This window comes from Penaeus chinensis, chromosome 37 (assembly GCF_019202785.1).
Source record: "Penaeus chinensis breed Huanghai No. 1 chromosome 37, ASM1920278v2, whole genome shotgun sequence".
Classification (NCBI taxonomy): domain Eukaryota; kingdom Metazoa; phylum Arthropoda; class Malacostraca; order Decapoda; family Penaeidae; genus Penaeus; species Penaeus chinensis.
Window position 1 is genome coordinate 3,772,593 of NC_061855.1, and position 25,000 is coordinate 3,797,592.

At 39.0% G+C, this 25,000-nt stretch overlaps 1 protein-coding gene across 4 annotated transcripts; it reads left to right on the forward strand.

The window, feature by feature from the left end:
- The first annotated feature begins 5,043 nt into the window (after nucleotides 1-5,043).
- LOC125045451 (F-actin-capping protein subunit alpha-like) lies at nucleotides 5,044-19,545 on the forward strand. 4 transcript variants are annotated; one of them, XM_047642714.1, is made up of 7 exons: nucleotides 5,044-5,180; nucleotides 5,386-5,513; nucleotides 12,539-12,602; nucleotides 13,664-13,887; nucleotides 14,379-14,557; nucleotides 16,152-16,302; nucleotides 17,265-19,545. In XM_047642714.1, exons 2-7 carry the CDS (start codon nucleotides 5,472-5,474, stop codon nucleotides 17,466-17,468), a joined length of 864 nt encoding a protein of 287 aa, XP_047498670.1. In that variant the 5' UTR covers nucleotides 5,044-5,180; nucleotides 5,386-5,471; the 3' UTR covers nucleotides 17,469-19,545. The 4 variants fall into 4 exon arrangements, with proteins under 4 accessions (XP_047498670.1, XP_047498669.1, XP_047498668.1 ...); XM_047642713.1 differs by having other exon boundaries at nucleotides 5,171-5,298; XM_047642715.1 differs by lacking the exon at nucleotides 5,044-5,180 and adding an exon at nucleotides 5,277-5,292.
- Nucleotides 19,546-25,000: the final 5,455 nt, after the last annotated feature.

Sequence of the window (25,000 nt, forward strand, 5' to 3'; positions counted from 1 at the left end):
TACATATTTTATAGTGAATCTTTCATTCCCAATAAATGTAGATATAAGATATTTCTCAGTGCTTTATACCTACTTTTTCTTGGATCTGAAAAGTCAACAGAATATTCACTGAACATGAAAATAAGGAAGAGAAAATTACACAAGTACACAGCGTATGTATTGACGTAGATTTGGCTCTAAAAATCTTTGCATTGGTATTAACTTTATCAAAGCTGTTTCAGCGAAACCCGACTTCTTTCAACATATTATCGTTGATATCACAGATATATGCGTTTTAAGATAACATAAACTATATCCTTGCTAGCCAAACTGAATCCTTCTCTTTTAATATGGTCTTTGAATCCGATATTCAACACAAGCAAACGCATTCAAAACCTAATATAAAGTATCAGTTCCGAGCATGGTAATACGAGCACCCGGAAATGAACGTGGATGCGCCAAACCTTCACTGAACGGTTGCTACACGAACAGATACATAGATGAACAAAAATACAAACACTGTAACGCGCACACACGGATAAAATTAAACACCGCCACAACAGAAACGGAAGGAAAACTGTTTTAATTTTGTTTCCATTGTGCCGTTGTTTCGTTTTGAGGGAATTGACAAGGCTTGAGCCAAATATTTAACCCTATATCACTTGTTTCGATTGACGGGCAGTCTAAAGAGTAATCACGAAAATATTCAAACTTGTGGATTATATTTAGGATGCAAAGCTATTTATTCCTCAACGCGTTTCGATCTGCGGGTAACATGAATCTGAGCATTAAAAATTGTACTTTATGTCTAAAAACCGATGCTCTAGATAATTATGCGATCTATTTCACTGTTGTCTCCGGTGAATTCTGTCCAGGAGACAGTACTGTAGATAGATGTTCTAGTCTTATTTCATAGTTGTTAACCTAACCTAACATAACTTATTCACTAGAAGTTGTGGATTCTGTCTGCACGCTAGGCAGACGTGTAGCAGCCACTGTACACGAAACAGGAGAGTCTGTAAAGTGTGACACCAAAGCTGGTGATCCGAGGCTTACACCACACTTCGCAACGTCGCCTCGAAAAGTATATATTATCTAAGGCACCATACAAGGAAAATGTTTATTCGAACAAGACTTCAGCCCCCAAGTTACCAATATTACAGTGATGAAACTAAGACGAAAAATCACGTTATCTTTAATATTTTGATTGAAGATCCGCTTGTGGATAACGAGTACAAAATTACAGTTCGTACAGCAAGGGTAAATTTATGGAAGGCCGGCGCCAAGGTGATCAGTACCCTTGGCCAATTCTGCAATACAAGAAAAATCTCATAATACAAGAAAAATCAGATTGATTGTGTTACTAAAATAAAACATGCTACATTGAATTTTGATCTAACTACCCTAAGAATAATGTGTTTTATTCAGAATTGTGCGACACCTGAAGATTTTAGTGCTATACCTAATTTGCATAGTGGGTAACAGCGGCCCTAAATCTATTTCGACGATTCTACATAGAGGCAAAACTGGCCAACGATATTCTTATTAGAAATAAATATTATGACAAAATGCATAGGAGGGAATGATGTGGCGTTTAGGATTTAAGTCCCATTTCGGGGAAAAGAATATTTACTCCCGTTCTCTTCCTCCCCAGTCTACCGTACTATGTTACATTATTGTTATTCTTTTTCTTTTAGAATAAAGGAGGGCTTTTGTTTATTCAACACTAATATTTCTCTAATGATAGTGCCTTCTCTTCTCACGCAAAGATGTAAAACAAATGCGGTCTTACGTGTTGGAAAACACGCGGATAATAGACACAAATTCAAAAATAGTATCCATTTGGGATCATTATTTATCCATTTATCTTTTTAAAGAATGCTCACAAACTGCTCTCTTCTCTGCTTTGATAACAAAAAAGTTTCTTTTATGTTGCAGACAATGGAGGGAAGGATGGAAAGGATAAAATATATGGTCAGTATGCATTTTTCGCTCGTAAGTAATATCTTAAGTTAACACAGACGCTCAAAGTTAATTAATTCTTGCTCTTTTAATGCACCCAGTGAAGTCTATACAGTCCATGGGTCTTTTCGAATATGAATACAGAGTGACATCACTTTCTTGGTTTTGTTTTGGTCTATATTGCAAATCTTTTCCATGCTACAGAAATTACTTTTTTCAGTAACATGTAGTTCAAGTTCCTGCAATAGTGTTTTATTCCATTAGTCGATGCCGATCTTAAATATTGACGGTAATTGAACTAATAAAGTAATGTCGATTGTACACACACGCACACGCACACGCACACGCACACACACACGCACACGCACACGCACACACACACACACACACACACACACACACACACACACACACGCACACGCACACGCACACGCACACGCACATGCTCACGCACACGCACACACACACACACACACACACACACACACGCACACGCACACGCACACGCACACGCACACGCACACACACACACACACACACACACACATTATTGTCAACTACCAGAAAAAAAACATTGATACATTTATCTTCAGTTGATTTTATCTGGTTGAATGTAATCGTGCTAACGGTCACAACTAACGTGAGAATTTTTAAGTTCTTAAATCTTATCTGTAGTATGATCAGGACCCAAGTATAAGGGAGAGGAATGGTACAACCACTATTTATTTTAACGTTTTATTATATGTATTCGTTTTTATCGCAGAATAAACAAAAACAGAGCCAAGAATGGTCAAGGGACCTCGCTTCCCCCAACAATTAAATTAATACCTCGATAGTATAAGGGTCCCTCGGGGTAGGGGGAGAGTGAGTGAGGGGGGGGGGGGGGCCAGCAGGCACAACGGCTTCAGAGTAGTCCTTGAGTCCGAATTTGCTTTACTTTTTACGTTTGAAGTTTGTGCTAAATTTGGTGTTCTCTGCTTTGAAAAATACATAGGTGAGTAAATTCAACAGAAAGGGAATTTCTAATTTTAATTAAGTTTATGGGAAATCATTCTTTGCTCTCCGTAGTGAAGGGGAAAATAAATGAATAAAATGTATTCAGATGAGAAAAGAAAAGAGAGAGAAAAAAAAAGACGTAACAGAAGCTAAAATATGTGAAAAATTGTGTGTAACGTATTTTTATGAACTAACATTTTTATTAACTCGTAGACAAAATAAGTCGTTATGATTTTTTTCTTCTTGTTATCTATATTAATTCTTCGATCAAACAGAAACGAACAATAACTTACATCATCTAGCAATATTTCACTCACTATCGTTCACCCTTCGCTGTATCCCATTTCATCGTTTATTTATTCGTCTATTCTTACTTCACGGACTTTCATGTTTTCTGTTCTTGTTTTTTTCTTCATCGTCTTCTTCTTCTTCTCTCTATCTTCCAAAAAACTACAGAACGAATACAAAGACGCGAGAAAGCTACTGTTTTTGTTTTCTCTATCTTTGGAGCTCATGACCAATAAGTAAAATAAAGTTCAAGAGTTTTGTCGCTTATGCCAGACTTACGCGGGAAGGGCAGGTTGCAGGAACGTTATCACTGGTGAAGGAGGATCTCTCTGCCTCTCTGTCTGCCTCTCTCTCTCTCTCTTTCGCCTCATTATGTCTCTTTCTGTCTGTTTGTCTGTCTCTGACGGTCTGTCTCTGTCTCTGTCTGTCTGTCTGTCTCTCTCTCTCTCTCTCTCTCTCTCTCTCTCTCTCTCTCTCTCTCCCTCTCTCTCTCCCCTCTCTCTATCTCTCTCTTTCTTAATCTCTCCCTCTCCCTCTCTCTCTCTCTCTCTCTCTCTCTCTCTCTCTCTCTCTCTCTCTCTCCCCTCTCTCTATCTCTCTCTTTCTTAATCTCTCTCTCTCTCTCTCTCTCTCTCTGTCTGTCTCTGTCTCTGTCTCTGTCTCTGTCTCTGTCTCTGTCTCTCTCTCTCTCTCTCTCTCTCTCTCTCTCTCTCTCTCTCTCTCTCTCTCTCTCTCTCTCTCTGTCTCTCTCTTTCGCACAAATCATTTCACAACAAAGTCGTCGACAGTCCCGTACTGCCACACGATACAACACGCACCTATTTTTCTCTGCATCAACTGTATCACAAAATACATTTTACGTTACACATACTGGAGAGTTTTTTTTTGGTTTTTTTTTTTTTACAATCTGCAGTGCAAAATCCATCGGATAGAACAACAGACGAATTGTGATAGAGCGATAAGGCAAACATTTTCTTTCTTGCTTTAATACACGCATAAATCACTCACTGATATATCCCAGTCCTTCGAACAATAAACTCATATACTCGTGTTAAAAATAAAGTCGGAGCCTTTATATAAACGGCAGAGACTATCAAGAGGGAGAGGGAGAGGGAGAGGGGGAGAGAGAGAGAGGGAGAGAGGGAGAGAGGGAGAGAGAGAGAGAGAGAGAGAGAGAGAGAGAGAGAGAGAGAGAGAGAGAGAGAGAGAGAGAGAGAGAGAGAGAGAGAGAGAGAGAGAGAGAGGGGGGGAGGGAGAGGGAGAGAGAGAGAGAGAGAGAGAGAGAGAGAGAGAGAGAGAGAGAGAGAGAGAGAGAGAGAGAGAGAGAGAGAGAGAGGGAGAGGGAGAGGGAGAGGGAGAGGGATAGAGAGAGGGAGAGCGAGAGGGAGAGGGAGAGGGAGAGGGAGAGGGAGAGGGAGAGGGAGAGGGAGAGGGAGAGAGAGAGAGAGAGAGAGAGAGAGAGAGAGAGAGAGAGAGAGAGAGAGAGAGAGAGAGAGAGAGAGAGAGAGAGAGAGAGAGAGAGAGAGAGAGAGCCAAATAGAAAGAGAAATAGAAAGAGAAATAGTCAGAAAAAGAGAAGGAGAAAAAGAAAGAGCAAGAGAGAGACTGAGGAAGAGAGACAGACAGACAAGTATGGGTGTTGGCCATTCCCACTTAAGTCTCGACAGGCCTTTGGTATTGGGGTCAAACACTCTTATCAAATTGCCAACGAATCTCTCTCTCTCTCTCGTGCATAGTAGATGTTGCCCTTTTTTTTCCTATATCAAGTGTAAAAAAGGTAATCCCTCCCGATGTCCTAATAAGGAAAAGAAAGAAGAGGAGGAGGAGAGGGAGGAGGAGGCGAGAGAAATCACGTGCCCACTCCTGCACTTAACAGATAAAATACACGCCCAGGGTTAGAATACCCTTAATACACACAACCACAGGAGTTCCAACCACACGTCGCTCCCAATCAGGTCCCAGAGAACGACACCTAAATGGGGCGTTCACGTTTTATCAGACTTGCCGCCATCTGCTCGCCCATGAGTCATCTAGTCATCAGTCATCGCTGATAAAACCATAGAAAACGTGAAGGTCCTGAAATTCATGTATATAAAATAGGTGTGAAGGTATTAATGGTATATTTCAGGGTAATTCACACCGTGCTTTTTGTTGAGACAGGTTTCGAGAGGCGTGGACGTTGCAATCGACGCGAAAAGAGCAACATTGCAACGCGAGAGGAAGTAGTGTGCGAGAGGAAATCCAAGATGGCGACCGACTTCGGCGATCAGCTCCCCGATGAGGAGAAGGTTCGGCTCTTTTCTCGCCTCTGAGGCCTTCTTTTTCCGTTTTGCGAAGGGCGGGAGGGAAGGGGAAGTCTCGGCCTGTGGGGAAATTGGGGTTTTGTGGGAATTTGGGGAAAGCTCGGGCTCCGGAATGGCCAACTGTGGGCGGAGTCGCTCGCCCTTCGCCTCTCGAGACCGGCTTGTCAAAAATAACATTAATGTCATTTGACGTTTCCCTTTTAATGTGTCCCTGCCACACGCGGCCCCATTTCTCCTCCAGGCCTTGGCGATTCACGGCATCTCGCTCCAAAGGTGGAAATTATAGCGATTTGGAGGCTGTAATAGGTGTTAGTGAGAGGCTGAGTGAGGGTTTGTTTACATTCTACTGTCATGAGTCAAGGGTCATGGCAGGGAGAGGTTGGCATGAATTTTAGTCATTTTGGGAGGGTTTTAGGGATTTCGGGAGGGTCTAAGGTGTTTAAGCTGCGAATGTCGGGTTTTTGGAGAGTGATTTGCGAGGTTTAGAGGTGATTGGAGGTGTGACTGGAATGGCTGAGAGATTTTGATGGAGTAATTTAGGAGAGTTTAGGAGTAAAATAGGAGGTTTTGGTCAGGAATATGGGTTGATAGAGGGCGTGTATTAATGTTAAGATTGCTAAAGATAGAGAGAATCCAAGGGCACTTTCACAAGGGGAAAAAAAGTACACTCGCTAATATTCTGAGTAATCGTTCAGGGGCTATGTTAGTTACAGCGGCAGAAGGGTGCGATTACTTTGCAAATGGTTCCATGTTTTAGTAGCATTATGGTACTATTTTGAATTAGAGTATCTCGTATCTCCGATAAGAAAATTTTACATTATTAGTAACTTTTTGGAGGACTACCATAGAAAGATGCCAAAATAAAAGGCTAATAATTTTGCTCTACGAAGAAACAAACTATACTCGCTTCAGTTTTAGCTCAGTCACTGAAGTGGAGGATGAAAATTAAATCAGAAGACCACAAGGAGAGAGAAACTGAGATAATGCCTTTAATGATCACACAAAATATTACCTACAGAAAACAATATACAGAAAGTGAAGACAAACCCACAGTTGGTTATTAGAGATACACCCACAGTATCTCAAGCTCTTGTTGTGGCCTCCCTTTGCATTCTGGCAAAAGGACGGCAAAGCTCAATCACGTAAATGCTGACAAGATTAATTTTGTAGCCAACCATGATAATTGGCCATCAAGTGAGGAACCAGCCCAAGCTCTTTCTTGTAAAATATACTGTATGTGGGTGGAGGTTTGTTGGCCTTTGCTGGAGTGCCTTTTAAATGTGTTCGTGGAACTTAACCTCAAGTGGATGTAGTCCTAGCTTCAATTATTATCTTGGATATTTAAAAAGGTTACTGCAGTGACTTGGATTTCTATAGCAAGAAAAAACTATTAATAGTCAGGCAAAATAAAGCTTGTATACCTCTGTGGTGATTTAGTGGTGAACGATAACTACTGTACTTGTTTTGTCAAAATACATGTAGGTCATGATGTTGCCTGGTGTGAGCCTATTCTGCACAATTACCCATTACATTTATGTTTTGTTATTGTGTAGATTTGGTCATTTTATCTCCGGCATGTAGAGTATTAAAACAAAGAATATAACGGAAAGGATACGAAACTAATCATAATGACACTTAATTAATTCACTGATCAGTGGCTTCTCTCCCTCCATATCCTTGGCTAATAGCATGCTGCTTCTGTAGCGCATGTTTATGATGGATCTCCAGCTTCATTGTGAAAGAATAACAAGAATTCTAAGCCACATTCAGAGCTATAGACATTACTAGTAAATTAAGGATTTTAGATTAACCCATTCTTGCCGGATGATGTTTAATCATTTTATGGTGAAACTCTTGTACTTAGCTAGGGCAAATTGAAGATTTGAATCTTATAGAGGACATAAAGTTTGTCATTGGTATAAGAAATAATCTGCAGACATGAACAGTAACTCATGGAAAGTGCTGCTCACAGCCGTAGTCCACTTGGTGTTCCGGAATTTTCGCTCATTCTTGCCGCGCATACCGAAAATGTTTGCCAGGCAGTCGCCCAGTCATTCAACTTAGACGGTTGGAAAGTTTGTGATGTGGAAGTGGAGACTTAGTCTCTGGTGAGTGCGTCCATATTGTAAAGAATTTCCAAACAAAAAGTTGTTTGTCGCCATCAAAAGCATAGATAATTTTTCGCTTGAGTGTGCTTGACTGCATGTGAAGCTTGATGTATGTCTCGTTGTGGTGCAAGAATCCTGTTGTAGGTGGGTTAAACAGCTACAGGAAAATAAATAGAAGCATGAGTATGAGGAGGACATGCATTATCATCTTATTTCTTTATTGACAGACATAATTTTAATGAGCCACTTCTTTGTTGACAGTCATAATGTTAATGAGCCACTAGATAGTAACATTTTATGGACTATAGATGTAAAATTAAAGTATGGTTGTTTTTTTCTAGTATTTAAATATTTCTTTTTTTATTAGTCACATTTATATTTCCTCACATTATATGTATTTTTAAAAATCTTCTTGCTGTCCTTGTATGATGCAATTTTTTTCTCAAATCTATAAATAATTCTCAGTATAACAGTAGAAATAAGTTGATACTTGTAAATTACATTTGGTCTGTCTAGAATTATATAGAAGTTTAAATTGATTACAAACAGTTTAAGAAACTTGTGAGAAATGTTTAAGTGTAATAGCCCCCTTAACGTGTCATATTGTCACATCAGTATTGTGTTTTGTATCCATATGTAATCCTCTCAGTTGTCATTTTTATATTGAAATTAATACAGTATTATATGCATAAAGTGGCACCATGGCTCTACTGATTTAATGCTAACATTATTGCCATTTTTGCCAGTCATAGGTGCACTATATGGCAAAACCAGGCAGTGTTTTCGTGGCCATTAATAGTTAAAGGTCGCTGATTGTCTTGAGATGGAGACACTGGACATGAGTAGTGAATTTGGTTAAAGTGAGATGTGGAGTATGTAATGAAAATGAAACATGATCTTGCAGCCTGTCTTCAGTGTTAATGTTTCTTATAGAAATTTTAGATGGTTTCTAAGATGACATATCTTTCGTTGGTATAATTATAGATTTGAACGTAATTATAGTTCAAACTTGAAACCTGCATCAAAGTGATATAATGATAAATTCTAAGCTGAGACACCAAGCTCTCATGAATGACCCTTTGTTGAGAGGGTTCAGTTTCAATTTTCCTTTTACTATGTGTTTCTGAAGATTAAATTTTGTCCCATAATTGAAACAGTGATGGTGTGTGTTATTATCTTGGTGTGAATTCAGTTGCTTTCAATGATGATGAGGCAACGTAAGTTTGGCCATAAGCAGGATTATTTGAACTGAACTGAACAAAGCTAAGTTCAGGGAAATCCCATGTAGAGTAGTTTGAAGAAACCTTGTCTCTAGTGAGACACCTCTGTCTTTTTTAAAAGTCAGTGGGAGAGATGGAGAACATCTATATTTGGTGATAAGATTTACGGAGACATTTGCTTCAACTTTGGAAACAGGATTGTATTGTCCATATTATGGTGCCAATCTGTCTAACCTGACAGGGGTGAAGGGCTGTGAATTCTAAAAAGATTAGAATTTATCATTACAGCACTTTGATGCAGGTTTTAAGTTTGAACTATAATTACATTCAAATCTATAATTATTATGATAATGATGTTAAGATGTTTCATGTAATTATAGTTTAATAATTGAACTTAAGCAGACACACTCAGATTTTATATCACAAACGATCTGTCCTTTTCTGTTTCATGTATCCACCTAATCTCTATTCCTGATGATTCCTTCCTTGGTGAGTGAGGATTAACTCAGTATTCTCAGACAAAACTTAACATCTAATATTTGGTATAAAAGATTTTTTTTTTTCCCAACCCAAATCAAGGAGGAAATAACTAATTTTCACCAAATGTTTATTTAGCAGAAAATGATAGATCAGGGCTGCACAATGTCTAGGAAAATTTCTTGCTTTGTAAATGCAGTCAACATGCTTATGAGATTTAACTTTTTGTATTATTTTTTAAAAGACATTCTCGTTTGATATATTAGTTTTTTTTTTATGATAATGATGTTAAGATGTTTCATGTAATTATAGTTCAATAATTGAACTTAAGCAGACACACTCAGATTTGTTAGGTTAGGGAAGATTTGCCATTTTTAGCAATAATTATTTTTAACGATGAAGTTGCACTCTTGTTTGTTATATGCTCTTCATGTATGCAGTGTAGATAAAAAGTGAAAGCAGAAATATGTCAAGAATGTTAATATAGAAATGATTAAATCTGCAGATGTGTTTTGCATTCCATGTTGCTAGAATATTCTAACTTGCCAAGAATGTCACGGAAATTTTAGAGGGGGGGGGGGTGAGGTCAATGTACTTTGGATGCTGAATATTGGAGTTTGTTGCTCTATTTAAGCCATCGTACTCTTTTTAAGTTGGCTGGATGTTACAAGAATATTACAAGATTGTAAAAGTTATATTGCCTAGCTGGTGAATAAAGGAAAAGAAAAGTTATTCAAGGAAAACACTTTTTATGGTTAGTGGCAACAGGTGTGCTATAATGAGATCTCTTATGAGCATTTATTTTTCACAGTAAACTTTCAACATAATACTTGAATTCAGAATTCAGAGTTGATATTCATTTAAAGAGACTTAAAGAAGAAAATACATTGAAACTTCTTTGATAGAGTTTCCTTTTCAAACTGTGTTCTATTTTGGCTATATTTCATATGAATAGTTTTGCAAATATTTATTGCCTTTTTTCATTTACTTTTTTGTAAAAATATTTGTTTGGATTTGGTGCAACCAACATATGATATAAATTTTCTATGAATTTTAAGTATTAAAAATGTTTTAATGATTATTTGATTAAACTGAAGCCCTCCTGGTACCTGGCTTGAATGAAATATTGATCATAAATAATTACCCGATTGTTCTTATCATTTAGTTCTTAAATCTTAGATGCACTTGTTTCACAGATGTAAAGCACATTCTGGTGAATTATGAATGGAAAGTTATGTCAGATTTCCTTGTGATAAGTGGCATAAAGTTGTGAATGAGCATGAATAATTGCACAATGGATGGTATTTGATTAGCATTTTAAAATTAAAGATTTCATCAGAACTACTTAGTGAGTGTGGATGCATTGTGTATATGTGTATGGCATTTGGAGTCACCAGACACTTATAATTTGTTGCTTATGCTGCATCATTTTTAACCCGTTCACCCCATGTGGCAAGAATACATGCCATGCCCACTGTAATACACGTTTATTTATTGTATTTATATAGATGGCTCTACAAGTTCTTAATTACCAAATAGCCAGTTATCAGAACTACCTATTTCACCTGTTTATCCTTTTCTTTCACTTTAGGAAAGGGTCTTTTGTATCATTTCGTTTTCTAAAATATTTTAATGACAATTTGATAACTATAACATCAATAAAAATAACAGTATCGATAGCAATGGTGTTTATAAGAAAAACACATTTTTCCGCCAATTCAAGGAATGGGGAAATCAGGATCGGTAGCTAGGGCCTACTGATAGACTCCTTGCCGGCTGAGCACATGTGGAGCCATCTGTAGGTAACAAAATTCACCCAAAACTATAGGGGACAGACCATAAATCCGGGGCGAATGAGTTAATTCCTGGACAGTGGAGAGTCCAAAACTAACTGATGTGGAAAGATACTGTGATATGGGGAAGTAGTGTTTCTTAATCTAGAATATCCAGTACTCAAAAGGGGTCACATGGCTGCTGTTGTATCAGAGGACCTTCTAAAGATTATTCAGATGTTGTCCAACCTCAGATTGACTCGTGAATTTTTTTCCTTGTTTTGCCATTCTCTTTATTCTCGTGTGCAGTGTCTCTCCCTGTAAGAAGCTTGTCTCGGACACATTATCTGAATAATGGTTTCTTCAGTTTCCTTTCTGAGGAAAATGTGATATATGCATGATTTGTATTTGTTGTTATCATCTTTGAACAGGAAAAGAGAGAGAAAGCAAGAAGAAAGGAGTTTTTGGTTGTTGTTGGTTGATTAAATAAATCCCTGTTGCTCTTAGGACATATTTTAAATTCTATAGACAGATAGGCTTGTTTGTTGGTGACAGAAGCTATCATAGATTGACACTATATAGGACAGATGTTATGAGGAATGCTTTGTAGTTACTCCAAATATATAGCTTTTCATTTTTATTTTTAAGTGAATTTGTTTATTGCATTTTATGACCCTTTGTCTTGCAAGATTCAGTAAAGTAAATTTCAGTGCTTTATATTGCTCAGTTGGTAGATTTTCAGATTTTTAGATGGAGATATTAGTAAAGATTACAAATGGTTTGTGGTTGGTGATGCTGAGCTTCAGTGTGTGTGTGGTTGTGTGGTTGATTGGCATCTAGGTATTGCTCAATAGAATTCTTGCTCTTTTGACTTTTGCTGTCTAAATTCTTCCGAGGTTTGGATGCTTTCGCTGCTAGATATCTGTCTGCATGTCTAGCTTTCCTGCTTATCTCAAAGTGTGTACTTGTATATCACTCTCCATCTCATTCAGAGAAGAGTTGTTCTTTCATGAAACCCTATTGTTAGACTAGTGCAGTTGATTACAAGGTATTGTGTAGTCATCTGCTGCCGCCTGTCTTATCTTTGGTATTATGTTCCGCTATCTGTAGACTTCCTGTCCTTCAAAGACTGTGTTGTTTCTGTGGTTATAGATGGAAAAAGAAATTATATATTTTTTCATGGAATGATTAACTTTTTTACCTTTTATTTCCTAGAAATGAATTTCCTTGAAAAAAAGAAAAAAAAAAATGTGTATCATTATGAATAGTTATGTATATATTTATTTAATTAATGTTATTATTTTTTGGTAGAAAAAAATTTGATTATATTTCTTTCTCTTTTATTCTTTCTTTTCTCTTTTGAGGAAGAATTGGGAGCACTAGAACAATGGCATAAATAGTGGACGTATTTTGATGGAAGCTTTTATTCTCAGGTGCGGATTGCTTCAGACTTCATCTTGCACTCCCCGCCAGGAGAATTCAACGAAGTCTTCAATGGTATGTGAAAGTTGTTGTTAACTGTATTTTTCCCCCAACCTTAGCGTTCATTGTGAGAGAGATATTGGGTGGTGTGCTTATTTCAATATATATATATTTTTTTTTATAGTTTCTGATTTTAGATGATTTAGTCTTTTTTCTGCTAGGAGTAGTTATAGCGGCTCATAATTTTATTTGATGTAAACTGTGGTATCCAGACTTATCTTGCAGCCATGAAAATAAAAATTGTGAGACCTTGATTCACCCCAGTCACCTCCTAATATTGCATGTCATATACTTGAATACAAGTTTACATTTGATTTGTAAATTTGAATCGGGATCATCTCATTAGCAACGTTTTTTTTATCCCTTTGTACACTATTCACCGATAATTTTTTTTTTTTGTATGAATTTGTTTATGGATTTCATCAAATATCTCTGTTCAGAAGAGTAAAATAAAAGAATAAAAAAAAAAAAGATACAAGAGATACTAAAAAAGTAGTTCAGGAGCAGCAAATATTTATTCTATATTTTGTTGGATAATTAGGATAATCATAGGAGTGAAAATGAAGGTTAAGTAGACAATAAAGGGGTCGAGGCTAGCTCAGGCTTGACAGATTGCTGTTGCTTGTCAATAAAGCAAAATCGCCCAGTGATTGTTCGAGGTTAGCGACGAGAAAGACACCAAGTGGACGTTGCATTAGTCAGCAGGATTCAGGCTCAGAGTAGATTCATCATCATCATCGTCATCGTCATCACTGGCCAGAGGGATTATTAGGCTGATCTGCATGTCATACATAGGTCTTTTTTGTATTGGGATGCGTCGTGCAAATTATTGTAGATACGGATTTTATGTTTATGGTGTGATGTTCAATTATTTACATTCATTTGTGGATAGACATGAAGTGAAATTTAGGAAATAATGTTATGCCTTTTCAGTAGGTCTTGATAGTTTTTACTGATATATGATGTATGCTTATTATTTTATTTATGTATAGGTATGTTTGTGTATGTATATTTATCTATCTATCTATAGTTATCTGTCTAATATATAATATATAATCATCCCTTTTTTTCCTCAGATGTAAGAACTCTTGTAAACAATGACACTCTCTTGCGGGAGGGTGTTGCACGTGCAATCGCTGAATACAACAAGGACCAACTCACCCCAGTACGCCTTGAAGGACAGAACCATTATGCCCTGGTGACGGAACACAATGACCTCGGCGGGGGGCGATTCCTCGACCCTAGGGCAAAGCTCACCTTTAAGTTTGACCATTTGCGAAAGGAAGCCACAGACTTGAAGGTTTGTCCTTGTTATAGCACTTGGTTCAAAGTGATTTGTTAAGACAAAGTTAGCCAATGTTGCTTCAATATTCGTTTCTGAACTTTTGGCTAGCTTTTGATATTTGTCTGCTATAATATCGGGTTTCATTTGAAAGTTATTGATATTTATGTTGTGAAAGTAAACTTTTCAATTCACATTTAATCTTTCTTTATCAGAAGTTCCCAAACCCATACCCTTAAGGATACAGAATTTACTCCCAATATTTAGTAATCTTTTCATTTGCTTTTATACATAAGTTATTTTTTCTTGTTCTAGTATTTTGGGATTTAATTAATAACTTTAATAATTTCATTGCTTGAAATAATCTAGAAAAAAAAAATTAGAAATGTCTGGACTATGTACTTGACAATGCAAAGCTTACAGTTGTATGTGAGAGGCTATGTATACATCTGTAATAACACATTTTTACACATGTGATACATATCAAATTGACTGTAATTTTGATGCAGGCCTGTGAGAGCGATCCCACAACAGAAAGCTGGAGGAGTGCAGTAGAAGCACAGTTAATTCAGTACACCAGTGATCACTACCCCCACGGCGTGTGTGCTGTGTATGCCAAAGCCCAGGGATCAGCAGTAACTCTCACCTTGTGTATAGAAGACCACCAGTTTCAACCTAAAAATTATTGGTAAGAAGAGGTCTGTCTTTGTTGTGATGAGACTGTAGAATGCAGTATGTTAGATTTTTTTTTTTGTTATAGGAGGAAGGATTCTTCAGGTTCTGATATTTGAAGTAGTTATTGTATGGTTTCCAAGAGAGAAAACCATTCCTTAAAGAAGAAGAAAAAAAACCCATTCTATTTAGGGTATCATTGTACTAAATCATATCTATTAACCTGTTGGATCCGGGTGATCTGACCATCACGACATAAAAAAATCTGGGTCAAGGGGTGGGTGATGTGAACATGCCATCAGGGGAAAATCTAGCTGTAGCCAGTGGTGGGCACTTTGCCTAATTTAAAAAATTTACGGGGCATTCATATGTGCACACGCGCGCGCACACAGCTAAAGGCTGGGGTATGGAAAAGACTCGGCATGGGTGTCGCAAACCTATTGGGAAGTTTATTTTACTTATTTTGCGATTTTGCATAATTCCCATCGATGTATGAGCGTGGAATGAAATGTCTGTGAGCGGTGACTGGAAGAGTGCCGGCTCTATGGACGACACCATTTCCACGCTCAGCATTGTATTCCTGGTGCCATGAGCAGCAATGCAGGTTGTTTTACAGAAAATTAAATATTACATAGTTTTTAAAAATGACAAAAGTAACATAGTGTTACATAGTTTTATTTTTCTGGCACTGAGTTGTAGACTACCTTGAAAGATGATTGGAGTCTGTGCAAAGAAAAAAAAATTATTACCATCTGGCTAATACTAATCAAATGTCAGATATGGACATTGGAAAATGGCCAAAAGTCTAAAAATGCTTATGTGTGAAAAGAGTTAAATAACTTTGCAAATATGGGACTTAGAGTCTTGCCACTGAACAGACGTGTTCGCATGTGCCCGAGCCTACAAGCAGCCACCCAGCAGAGTGGTCGCTCACGTAAGCCTAGTGCCCCAATTTTTGGCGTTGTGATTGCTGTGATGCAACCAGATCCAATGGGTTAAGATAAAAGCAAGAAAAAAAATAATCCTATATTTGTGAAAAAGTAACACATAACTATTATGAAAATTAAGTATTCCATTGATAACTTTATATGGCCTTGATACATATACATTTTTAGTGTAGGTAGCAAATTTTAGATAATAAAATCTCTAGTACCTGTTCACCATGTTAACTTATTGGTGTGCAGGGGAATTGCATTATACACTGTAGTTTAGGTTTGCAAATTTTGTTTACACAGAAATGGCTCCATAAGTGTTTAGTCACCAAGGAGAGGGTCAGTAGGGCCTGCTGTACCTCACCTGATATTCCTATTACTTGAATGATTAGAAAGGTTTTATTTTTTCTAATGCTACTAATTTATTACTGGTATTATTGATATTGACACGGATTTTTATAATGTTATCCATACCAATAGCAATCTAGGTGCAAGCAAGATTAATAAGCTAAAATTGCATTGGCCATAGCATTTATGTGCATGCTATCCTAGTATTTTCTAATAGGATATAGGTTTTCATTATTGTTTATAGCTATCGACTGAATAATAAAAGAACACTAATCTAGCGCACATTTACCAAAAGTGGCGCTGATCTCTAACCACCTCTCCCGTCCCCAGGAATGGCCGATGGCGCTCAACCTGGACGGTTACCCTAGGCGGGGGCAGTGCAGAGCTAAAGGGGGTCCTGAAGGTGCAAGTGCATTACTATGAGGACGGCAATGTCCAGTTAGTCACATCCAAAGACGTTAAGGGCAATCTCACCGTGGCAGTAAGTAGGCTGCGGCATTTGGCCTCTTGTTTCGACTGTGGCTGGTTCGGTCTTTGGCTTTTGCTTTTCACTTTTTCTTTCACCTTTTCAGGTTTGTTTTATGTTGTAGTTTTTGTTCGTTGGATGGGTTATAACTTTAATCATTATTATTGTTCTTTGATGTTGTTTGGGAATAACAGCTTATCATTTTTATTATTATTAAAGTAGCTGTATTGTAAAAAGAAATTGTTTAGGAAAATGTTTACTTTACGATTTTGAAGGGACAACTTTTTAGGTTTCTCTCTGATACTCCTTCTTCCTCTCTTACGCTCCTCATCTCCTCTACTCCTGCTCTCCAATTCTAGTAGTCCCTATTTATCTTTCTCCTCCCTCTCCTCCTCTCACTCCTCCCTTTCCCTTTCCCTTTCCCTTTCCCTTTCCCTTTCCCATTCCCATTCCCATTCCCATTCTCTCTCCCTCTCCCTCTCCCTCTCCCTCTCCCTCTCCCTCTCCCTCTCCCTCTCCCTCTCCCTCTCCCTCTCCCTCTCCCTCTCCCTCTCCCTCTCCTCATCTCCTCATCTCCTCATCTCCACTCCTGCTCTCCAATTCTAGTAGTCCCTATTTATCTATCTCCTCCCTCTCCTCCTCTCATTCCTTCCTCTCCTCCTCTCACTCCTTCTCCCTTTCCCTTTCCCTTTCCCTTTCCCTTTCCCTTTCCCTTTCCCATTCCCATTCCCTCTCCCTCTCCCTCTCCCTCTCCCTCTCCCTCTCCCTCTCCCTCTCTGTTTTCTCTTCCCCTCTCTCCCCCCTCTCCCCTCTCCCTATTTCTCTGCCTTCCCTTCCTTTCTACCCTCCTTCCTTCCTTCCTTCCTTCCTTAATCTCAGCTTAATTTTATTCTTAGTAATGATATTATTATTATTTTATATTATTATTTTTTTCACTGTAACCCATAATTCTAGCATTTTGGCAAAATGTATTGCAGGGTGAGGAAGAGACAGCACGGGAGTTGGTGCAATTTGTGGAGAGTGCAGAGAGTGAGTACCAGACTGCCATCAGCGAAAACTACCAGACTATGTCCGACACTACCTTCAAGGCCTTACGACGCCAGCTGCCCGTCACGCGTACCAAGATCGACTGGAACAAGATAGTCTCATATTCGGTCGGCAAGGAGCTTAAGAAGCAATAATAGTGGAAATGTCCTTTTTTTTCTTTCTTTTTTTCTTTTGTTTTTTTTTTTCCTGCACAAATAGTGAAACATCGTTCGAGAAGTGAGCCGATCTATGTTGTGCCGTGGAGCTCATGTCTGTTAACAGTGCATTTGTAATGTCTGAAAATCTTGTTTAAGATTTTAATTGTTAATTCATTTGAGTAATGTTATTTTTGCCCCCTCCCCCCTCCCAAAGCATTGATGTATGGAGATAAATTATGAATATTATTATTATCATTTTTATTATTATTATTATTTTTATTAATATAGGAATGCTTATAAAATCATTCTATGTTTAAGATAGAAATTGTATTTTTTGCCTTTTGATGATTCTTTTGATTCTGGTATGTGTTGCTTTTGATTTTTCTAGGGCAATAAGATGCCATTACTTTGTTTTTTGCACTGTTAATAAAAAAGTTAAAAAACACATCTCTTGTTGAACTATTGGGTAAGCCATCAAAAACACACAGCAAAGAGTAGGCTTCGATACAGAATGGAACATTGATATTTTAATTTTTTCTCTCTCTCTCTCGTGGACATATATATAATTCATCATTTGTACTCTTGAAGAGATTTAGTTTTCTATTTGGAACTCATATCCAACTTAGTCTTTTCGACACCACAGACTGCATAATTGAGTCGCGCTCGATGTTCCACCTACATCTGTCTCGTCTTCCTGTGCCTTGTTTTTGATAGTGTACCCGGGTGTCAAGCGCTATGGGCAGCAGGCTTTCTTACTTTATAGCTGCAAACCAAGAAGAAAATGGGCCAGTTTTTGATAAGCAGGAGGAGGGTGAAGAACGCAGAACTGGTTTTGGTTCAGCATTTGGAAGAGAGGTCACCCTTGGGCAGTGACCGCTCTGGCCTGAACTGCCCCGTTGGCCGGCCAGGCTTTCCGGGCTGAGGCAAAGTGACTGTTCCTAAAGATGGCCTGCTTGCTAACTGCTTGATGGTGTTGATTCTATAGTACATATTTATCTAATCATTTACACTATACTGTTTAAGAGATAATTTTTGGGAAGTGGTACCAGTCATGCCACGTTCATTGCAGGTCATTATGAAGCCAAGTCTCTCTCTTTTTCTTTTTTCTTTTTTTTTCGTAGCTAAATTCTTCTTCCTTGTAATGCAATGAGCTTTGTGGGAGATACATAAGGGGAAGCACCCAACCAGTGTAGTGCAGTGAGAAGCAACAAATGCCCCAACACCTCTTACTATGGTAATGTTTTGTAGCCTCATTTTTAAAAAGTCGTGGTCTTCACATGGAGCTCAAATGTGAGTGTGAGGTGAGATGAGTCGAGGCTCATTGCAAGTCCCATCGCACGTTTCGGTTGGGGTGCGACATGGCTAGCAGGGAGGAGTGAGTGCAGAGTGGCTTTTTGAGTTGTATAATTTTTGGAAATGTTTGACGTATTGTTATATATATTTTTTCTTTTTTATCATCATTATAATGATTATTATTTAAAAGTATTTGTGACAATGAAATTGTAAATGATGTTAATTTATTATGAATTTATATCCAGGATAAAGTTATGAATGCTGAATAGTCCCCAATTCATTTATATAAACATTAAAGATACTTGAGATACCAAGATATACGCGCATGTTTTGTAAAGGAAGTTGCCAATTTTTTTGGGAATCGTGTGCTTGAAGTTGCTGAAGTGTGTGGCTGAAAGATTCCTACATCCCTGTGGCTATTACCAACTGGAGAATGTACTTGATGCATATTTATACTGTTTACAGATTTATTTAGAAGTTACGAAGAACATTTGATATCTTTTCTCCATTTTGGTTGGAACTTTTTCCGGTGATAATGAAGAATTTTTTTTTTTTTATCTCTCTCTTATTAAAAGTATTTTCTGTTGGGTCTGTTTTAAGAGAATTGGGATTATTTTGTAATTTATAAAAGGATTTTTGTCTCTTTCTTTTGGTAATCAGGCTTGTGGCACACTTACATGGGAAGACATTAATTGTGAATGTTTTCTCTTGTTGGTTCATTATTAAGGAGCAATATGCAAATCAATTATTGTTTTTACAACATAAAATCCTTTTTAATGTCTGCTTGTGTTTTCTTCTCCTCCATTTTGTGAATATGAAATATTGGTCCATTATAGTGGTCATGATTGTAAGATTGTTAGCTGAAACTTAAGATTAATTAAAGTTTATTAATTAATTTTTCTCTGTATTCTTTCCTTGATGATAAGTGAATTGAAAGTACATGATGATGTGTTGAGTCCACCTACAAAGTGTATTTGGGGCAAAAGACAGTGATGCATACATTCTCTTGAAATGATTAAATGATTATTGTTAACAAAGTTGCATTATCATTTAGCAACAACAGATTTCTAAAGGTTTTTGAAATGATGTATGATTTATTCCATGCTAAGACCATGAGAAACCAAGTCCAAAAACCTCAAAATGAAATATTCTTATGTACTTGCTTCACAGGGCAGGCATATGAAATATCAAAAACTTTTTATCAAGAATTCCCTTTGATGTATAGCACATTGATTTATTTAAAACATTAACCATTAACCATCAAATATTTTGGAAGCGATGATATGAAGAATTTTTTGTCAGTGTTTTCATAAGTCGTCCCCAAGATGGAGATGGAGGCACAGTGTAGGGGATCAGCCCTGCTTTGGGCCACAGCTCTTGCCTCAACATATTTTGCATAGTCTTCTGTTCTCCCCCTTTCCTTTCCCTTCTCTTCTTCATCCCCTTCTGCCCACTTCCTAAGATGTGAGAGCCGTGCTGAAATGATGAAAGGCTTGATTTGTGTCAGTGCTGATCAGCCTCTGGGACCCATAATTAATTGCCTAGCCCATACCCTTTATGGAGACCTTGAGGGGTAGAACATTTCTTTTCCCCACATATTTCAGACTCATAGCCAATAATAAAGATTTTTACCCTTATTAGAGGAATTATAGCTTGCCTCTTCATCAACTACCTTATCTAAATTTGACTTTTCTGTCTCCCCCTCCAATCCCTTGCCCGTTGTTGTTGTGTGTGGGGGTGGGGGGGCTTAGGAGGCGAAGACGGACCCAATGTTGGGGAACTCCTCTGCCTTGGGACTCAGCCCTCGGCTCAACTAATTTTGCATGGTCTTTTTTCCCTTCCTGCTTTTTCGTTTCCGCCCCTTCCCCAGCCCCTTCTACTACCCACTTCCTAAGGTGTGAGAACCGTGCTGAAAGGATGAAAGGCTGACTTTGTGCCAGTCCTGAACGGCCTGAGGGAGCCATGGCCGCGGTATTCCCCTGCTTTAGTTGTCTAGCCCTTACCCCTCAAGGGGACCCTGAGGGGTGGACTGTTTCTCTCCCCAACATACTCCAGGCTTACCATGGCCAATAATGAAGAGGTTATACCCTTGTTAGGGGCAATGAGGCTTGTCCCTTCATCAAATAGCTCCACCAATTCAAACTCCCGATTCCCTGACCCCAAAGCTCTCCTTTGATCACGGCTCCGAACACTGCAGCTACTACCCCCTCCTCAATGACTACTAGTACATTATCCACCCAAGTCAACACTCAATCTCCAGGAGACATTTCTACTCTCCCAACATGCTCAACTTCATCACTCTACCCCCACAACCTTCTTCATCAACTACCCCATCCTCCCTTATTATTAATTTACAGCCTTATTGTCCACCTCTCCATGATACATAACAATACGCCCTCTTCCACACGCCCCCGTCCTTCTACTAACCCCCATCTCTATAAATATCTTAAATACTCTATTTAGCCCAGGCAAATGGGCCTGAACATTTTTTCGTGATCCCTCCCACAACTCTATACTCTGACAACACTCTTCTCTTCCAGCACTGTCTCCAAAAACAAGTAGGCAAAGCCTCTTTTCGTAGCCGACCCGACCGTTCCCGTCTCGTCACAGTAACATCTGAAAACCAAACTATAGCATTATCAGCTCTAACTGATCTCTCTGGTAACCCCATTCCTCCAGAACCTCTTCCAACCCTCAATACTTGCACTAGAACTGCCTCTATCTCCCCAGCAAACTGCCCTATCTATAACAAAAATTGGTCAGATTGTGGAGAAGACTTTCGTCTGACTCACGGACTATATGATGTGATATCAGTACACTGCTACTCCATTCCCCCCAGAGGTCATCGTATGAACCCCACTAACATTGCCAAAATTACTTTCCGTAGACATAACCTTCTCTTTAATGTTTATATTGGTGGAGAATCCCTCCCTGTCTGACCATATCAACCTCCTCCCCGTCAGTGCCAAAATTGTTGGCGTTTAGGACATCCTGCCAAACATTTCCGTTTTATGGCCAGTTGCCCTCTATGTGCCAAACATGGTCATACTCGATCAAACTGCTCTGCACAGTCATGCACATGTGGGGGCCCCCATAATGTATTTTATAGTGGCTGCCCCATCTACAAATTTAAGTCTGAGGTGGCGACTCTCAGATTCAGACTTGGACTCACTCTACGTGAAGCCAGACAGGCAGCACGTCGACGAGGTTTCTCTCTTACTCCCTACTCCAGTAATGTCGCTCACTTTGCCCCTCCCCCTCCCTCCCAAGACGTTCCTACACCCTCCCCTATACCTATCCCTCCTACATCTTACTTCCCCACTTCTACCCCCTACCTTCACCAGTCAAATTCTTTTGCCATTCTGAATCCAGACACTCCAATCACTACTGCAGCCCCAACACCTTCCCCTCGCCCTCCCCACACTACCCACTGCAGACAGACTAAACGTTCCACCCCTTCTTCTACCGCACACTCACCTCCACCACCTTTTGCCTCTACTTCTCAAACACCAGTCTCCTCTCCCCCTCATAAAAAAAAACTTTGTCCCACAGAACTCCTCAACAAACTCCTTTACAGAAACTCTTAAAGATATTCAAAACCATCTACTCGAGTCCCAAACTGACACCGAAACACCTTGTGGAATTTGACTCCCGCTCCCTCCACACTCAAAGTGACTGCCGATATCCATCCACCTCCTATACTACACCTCTTCCTCCTACTTCCTCCCAACACAACCCATCCTCCCCAGCTCCAGCTCCATCTACATTAACCCTCCCTCCATCCCCTCTATCCCTTCCACTCCCTCCTGGATACACACGGGAATCCCTTATGTCACAACTACGCCCTTCCCCAGATCCTCCACCTCCTGTTACCTCTCCTGATACAACACCACCTCCCCCTCTCGTTCCTTATCTCACCCCCTTCCTCCTTCCCCTTCAAATTCTCCAACACACACTGTAACCGTTATCACTCATAGATCAACTAAAGTATAGCTCTCCTACACTGGAATATTCGCGGTTTCCGTTCTCACAGACCTGACCTTTGTCATATCCTCTCTTATAACCCACCCCATTACCTGCCTTCAAGAGACTTTTATTTCACACTTTCTGCTATGGCAACCTGTTCTCCTTCCTCAGATGCAAACATATCCTTCACTTGATCTAACCCCTTTACCTAACCCGACCGAAACCCATTCACTCATCAACTCCTTTGCCCAGCTTTAACTTTTTCATTATTAATCTAGATAGCTGACGTATAGCAAATAACCACTTACTCAACCGCCCTTCACTTCACCTTTATTTTGCTTTTAAAGATTAACTATTAACTATTCTCTGTTTTTCTGATATCTGCCTCTCCATCAACCAGCCTTAATTTGGATTGATCTGGTTTCCTGATGCTGCATCTCCTTTGACCATGGCTCTGACCACTGATACTAATACTCCCTCCTCGATGGTTACTGTCAACTCTGTCTATTCCCAATCATCCACTGGAGCCATTATTAATCTTCAGAATAAACCCCTTCGTCTCTCCCAACCTCCTCCACTCCATTTCCTACTGCAGTCTTCTTCATTCTCTACCCCAACTTATTCTACTCTTCATCCTTATTTTACTTCTCCCCACAGCACTACCTCGCTCCAAACCTTCCCACCTTCCTTCCTCCCTCGCCCTTCTGCTGTCTCTACCTCTCCAAACCTTTTGAGTACTCTTTTTGTCCAGCCAAGTGGGATCGATCTTTTGTGATTCCCCCTACAGCCCATCAGTGTCTCAAAAAACAGGTAGGCAAAGTTTTCTTTCGCAGTCGTTCCGATCGTTCACGCCTTGCCACAGTTACATCTGAGTCCCAAGCTCGTGCACTACCTATCCTAACTGATCTCAGTGGCAGACCCTCGAACCACCCTACCTCTACTCCCTCTCTTCCCCAGTCAAATTCCTTTCCAGTCTAAATCCAGATGCTCCAGTCTCTACCACTTCCCCGATGCCTAGCCCTCCTTCTTCTCACTTTACGCACCACATCCTCTCCTGCACCCGCATCTTCCTCTGCTCCTCGGACATCTATCCCCTCTTCGCCTCCTCATAGGAAAACCTTTGTTCCTCAGACCTCAATACCTTTTCCCTCTACATTCAAAGTATTTGACGATATTTATCCTCCTCCTCCTTACCTTCCCCCTACTTCCTCCCACTCTCTCCCAAAACACTCCATCCTCTCCTTCTCCATATGCACTATTCCCTCTTCTCTCTCCATTATCCTTACTACTCCTATCTGGATGGTCACGTGACTCCCTTATATCGCAACAGTGTCCTCCAGATCCCTCCTGACATTCTTCCTGATACTACAGCACCTTCCCCTGTTCCCTTATCTCACTGCCCGGATTCTTCTCCTCCTACTTCTCCAACAATCATCCCTACCCATATTACCCGCTGATTGCTGCCTCACTGCCAGTTTTCCCTCTACAAAGTTCCCCTTCCTTCCTCAGACACATATACTCTCAATGTCATTCAGTCGGCCTACACCCTGAACCCTTTCCTCTTGAGTCGCCCGCCTTACTTCATTTGCCTCTCTCTTTGTCCTTCGCTCTATAACCTTTGACATCTAACACATTCTATCATAACCGTTACCTTATTCTTCCCTTTTCGCCACAATAGTTTACCACAGTGCTATATGACCTTTGATGTCTAGCACAGTTATTTGTTTTATTCATTAACCATTTATATGTAAGTCCTCTCACTGTTGGAGGGCAGCATTCAATGATATTTGGTACATATGGAATATCATATGTTTTTGAATACTAGACATTGTGTTAAAACTTACTGAAAATAAGATAATTCACTTTCATCATTGATGAATGTGATAATATTGTGCTGTGTGTGTGTGTGTGTGTGTGTGTGTGTGTGTGTGTGTGTGTGTAAGTATTTTATGCAATGTTTTAAAACAGATATTTGTAAAATAATCTACATTAGAGAAAATGTATACATTTTATATGTTAAGTGTGTTACCACAGATACTGTCGTACTGTTTACATGCTCCAGATTTTCTGCTGTATTGTCAGCATGTTTAACGTCCATTAGTTATCGAAGATAATAAAATAAATATATATATAAATATATATATATATATATATATATATATATATGAATATATATATATACATATAAGTATATATGTATATATATATATATATATATATATATATATATATATAAACTATCAATACTATCAGGTTTCTAAATATAATAT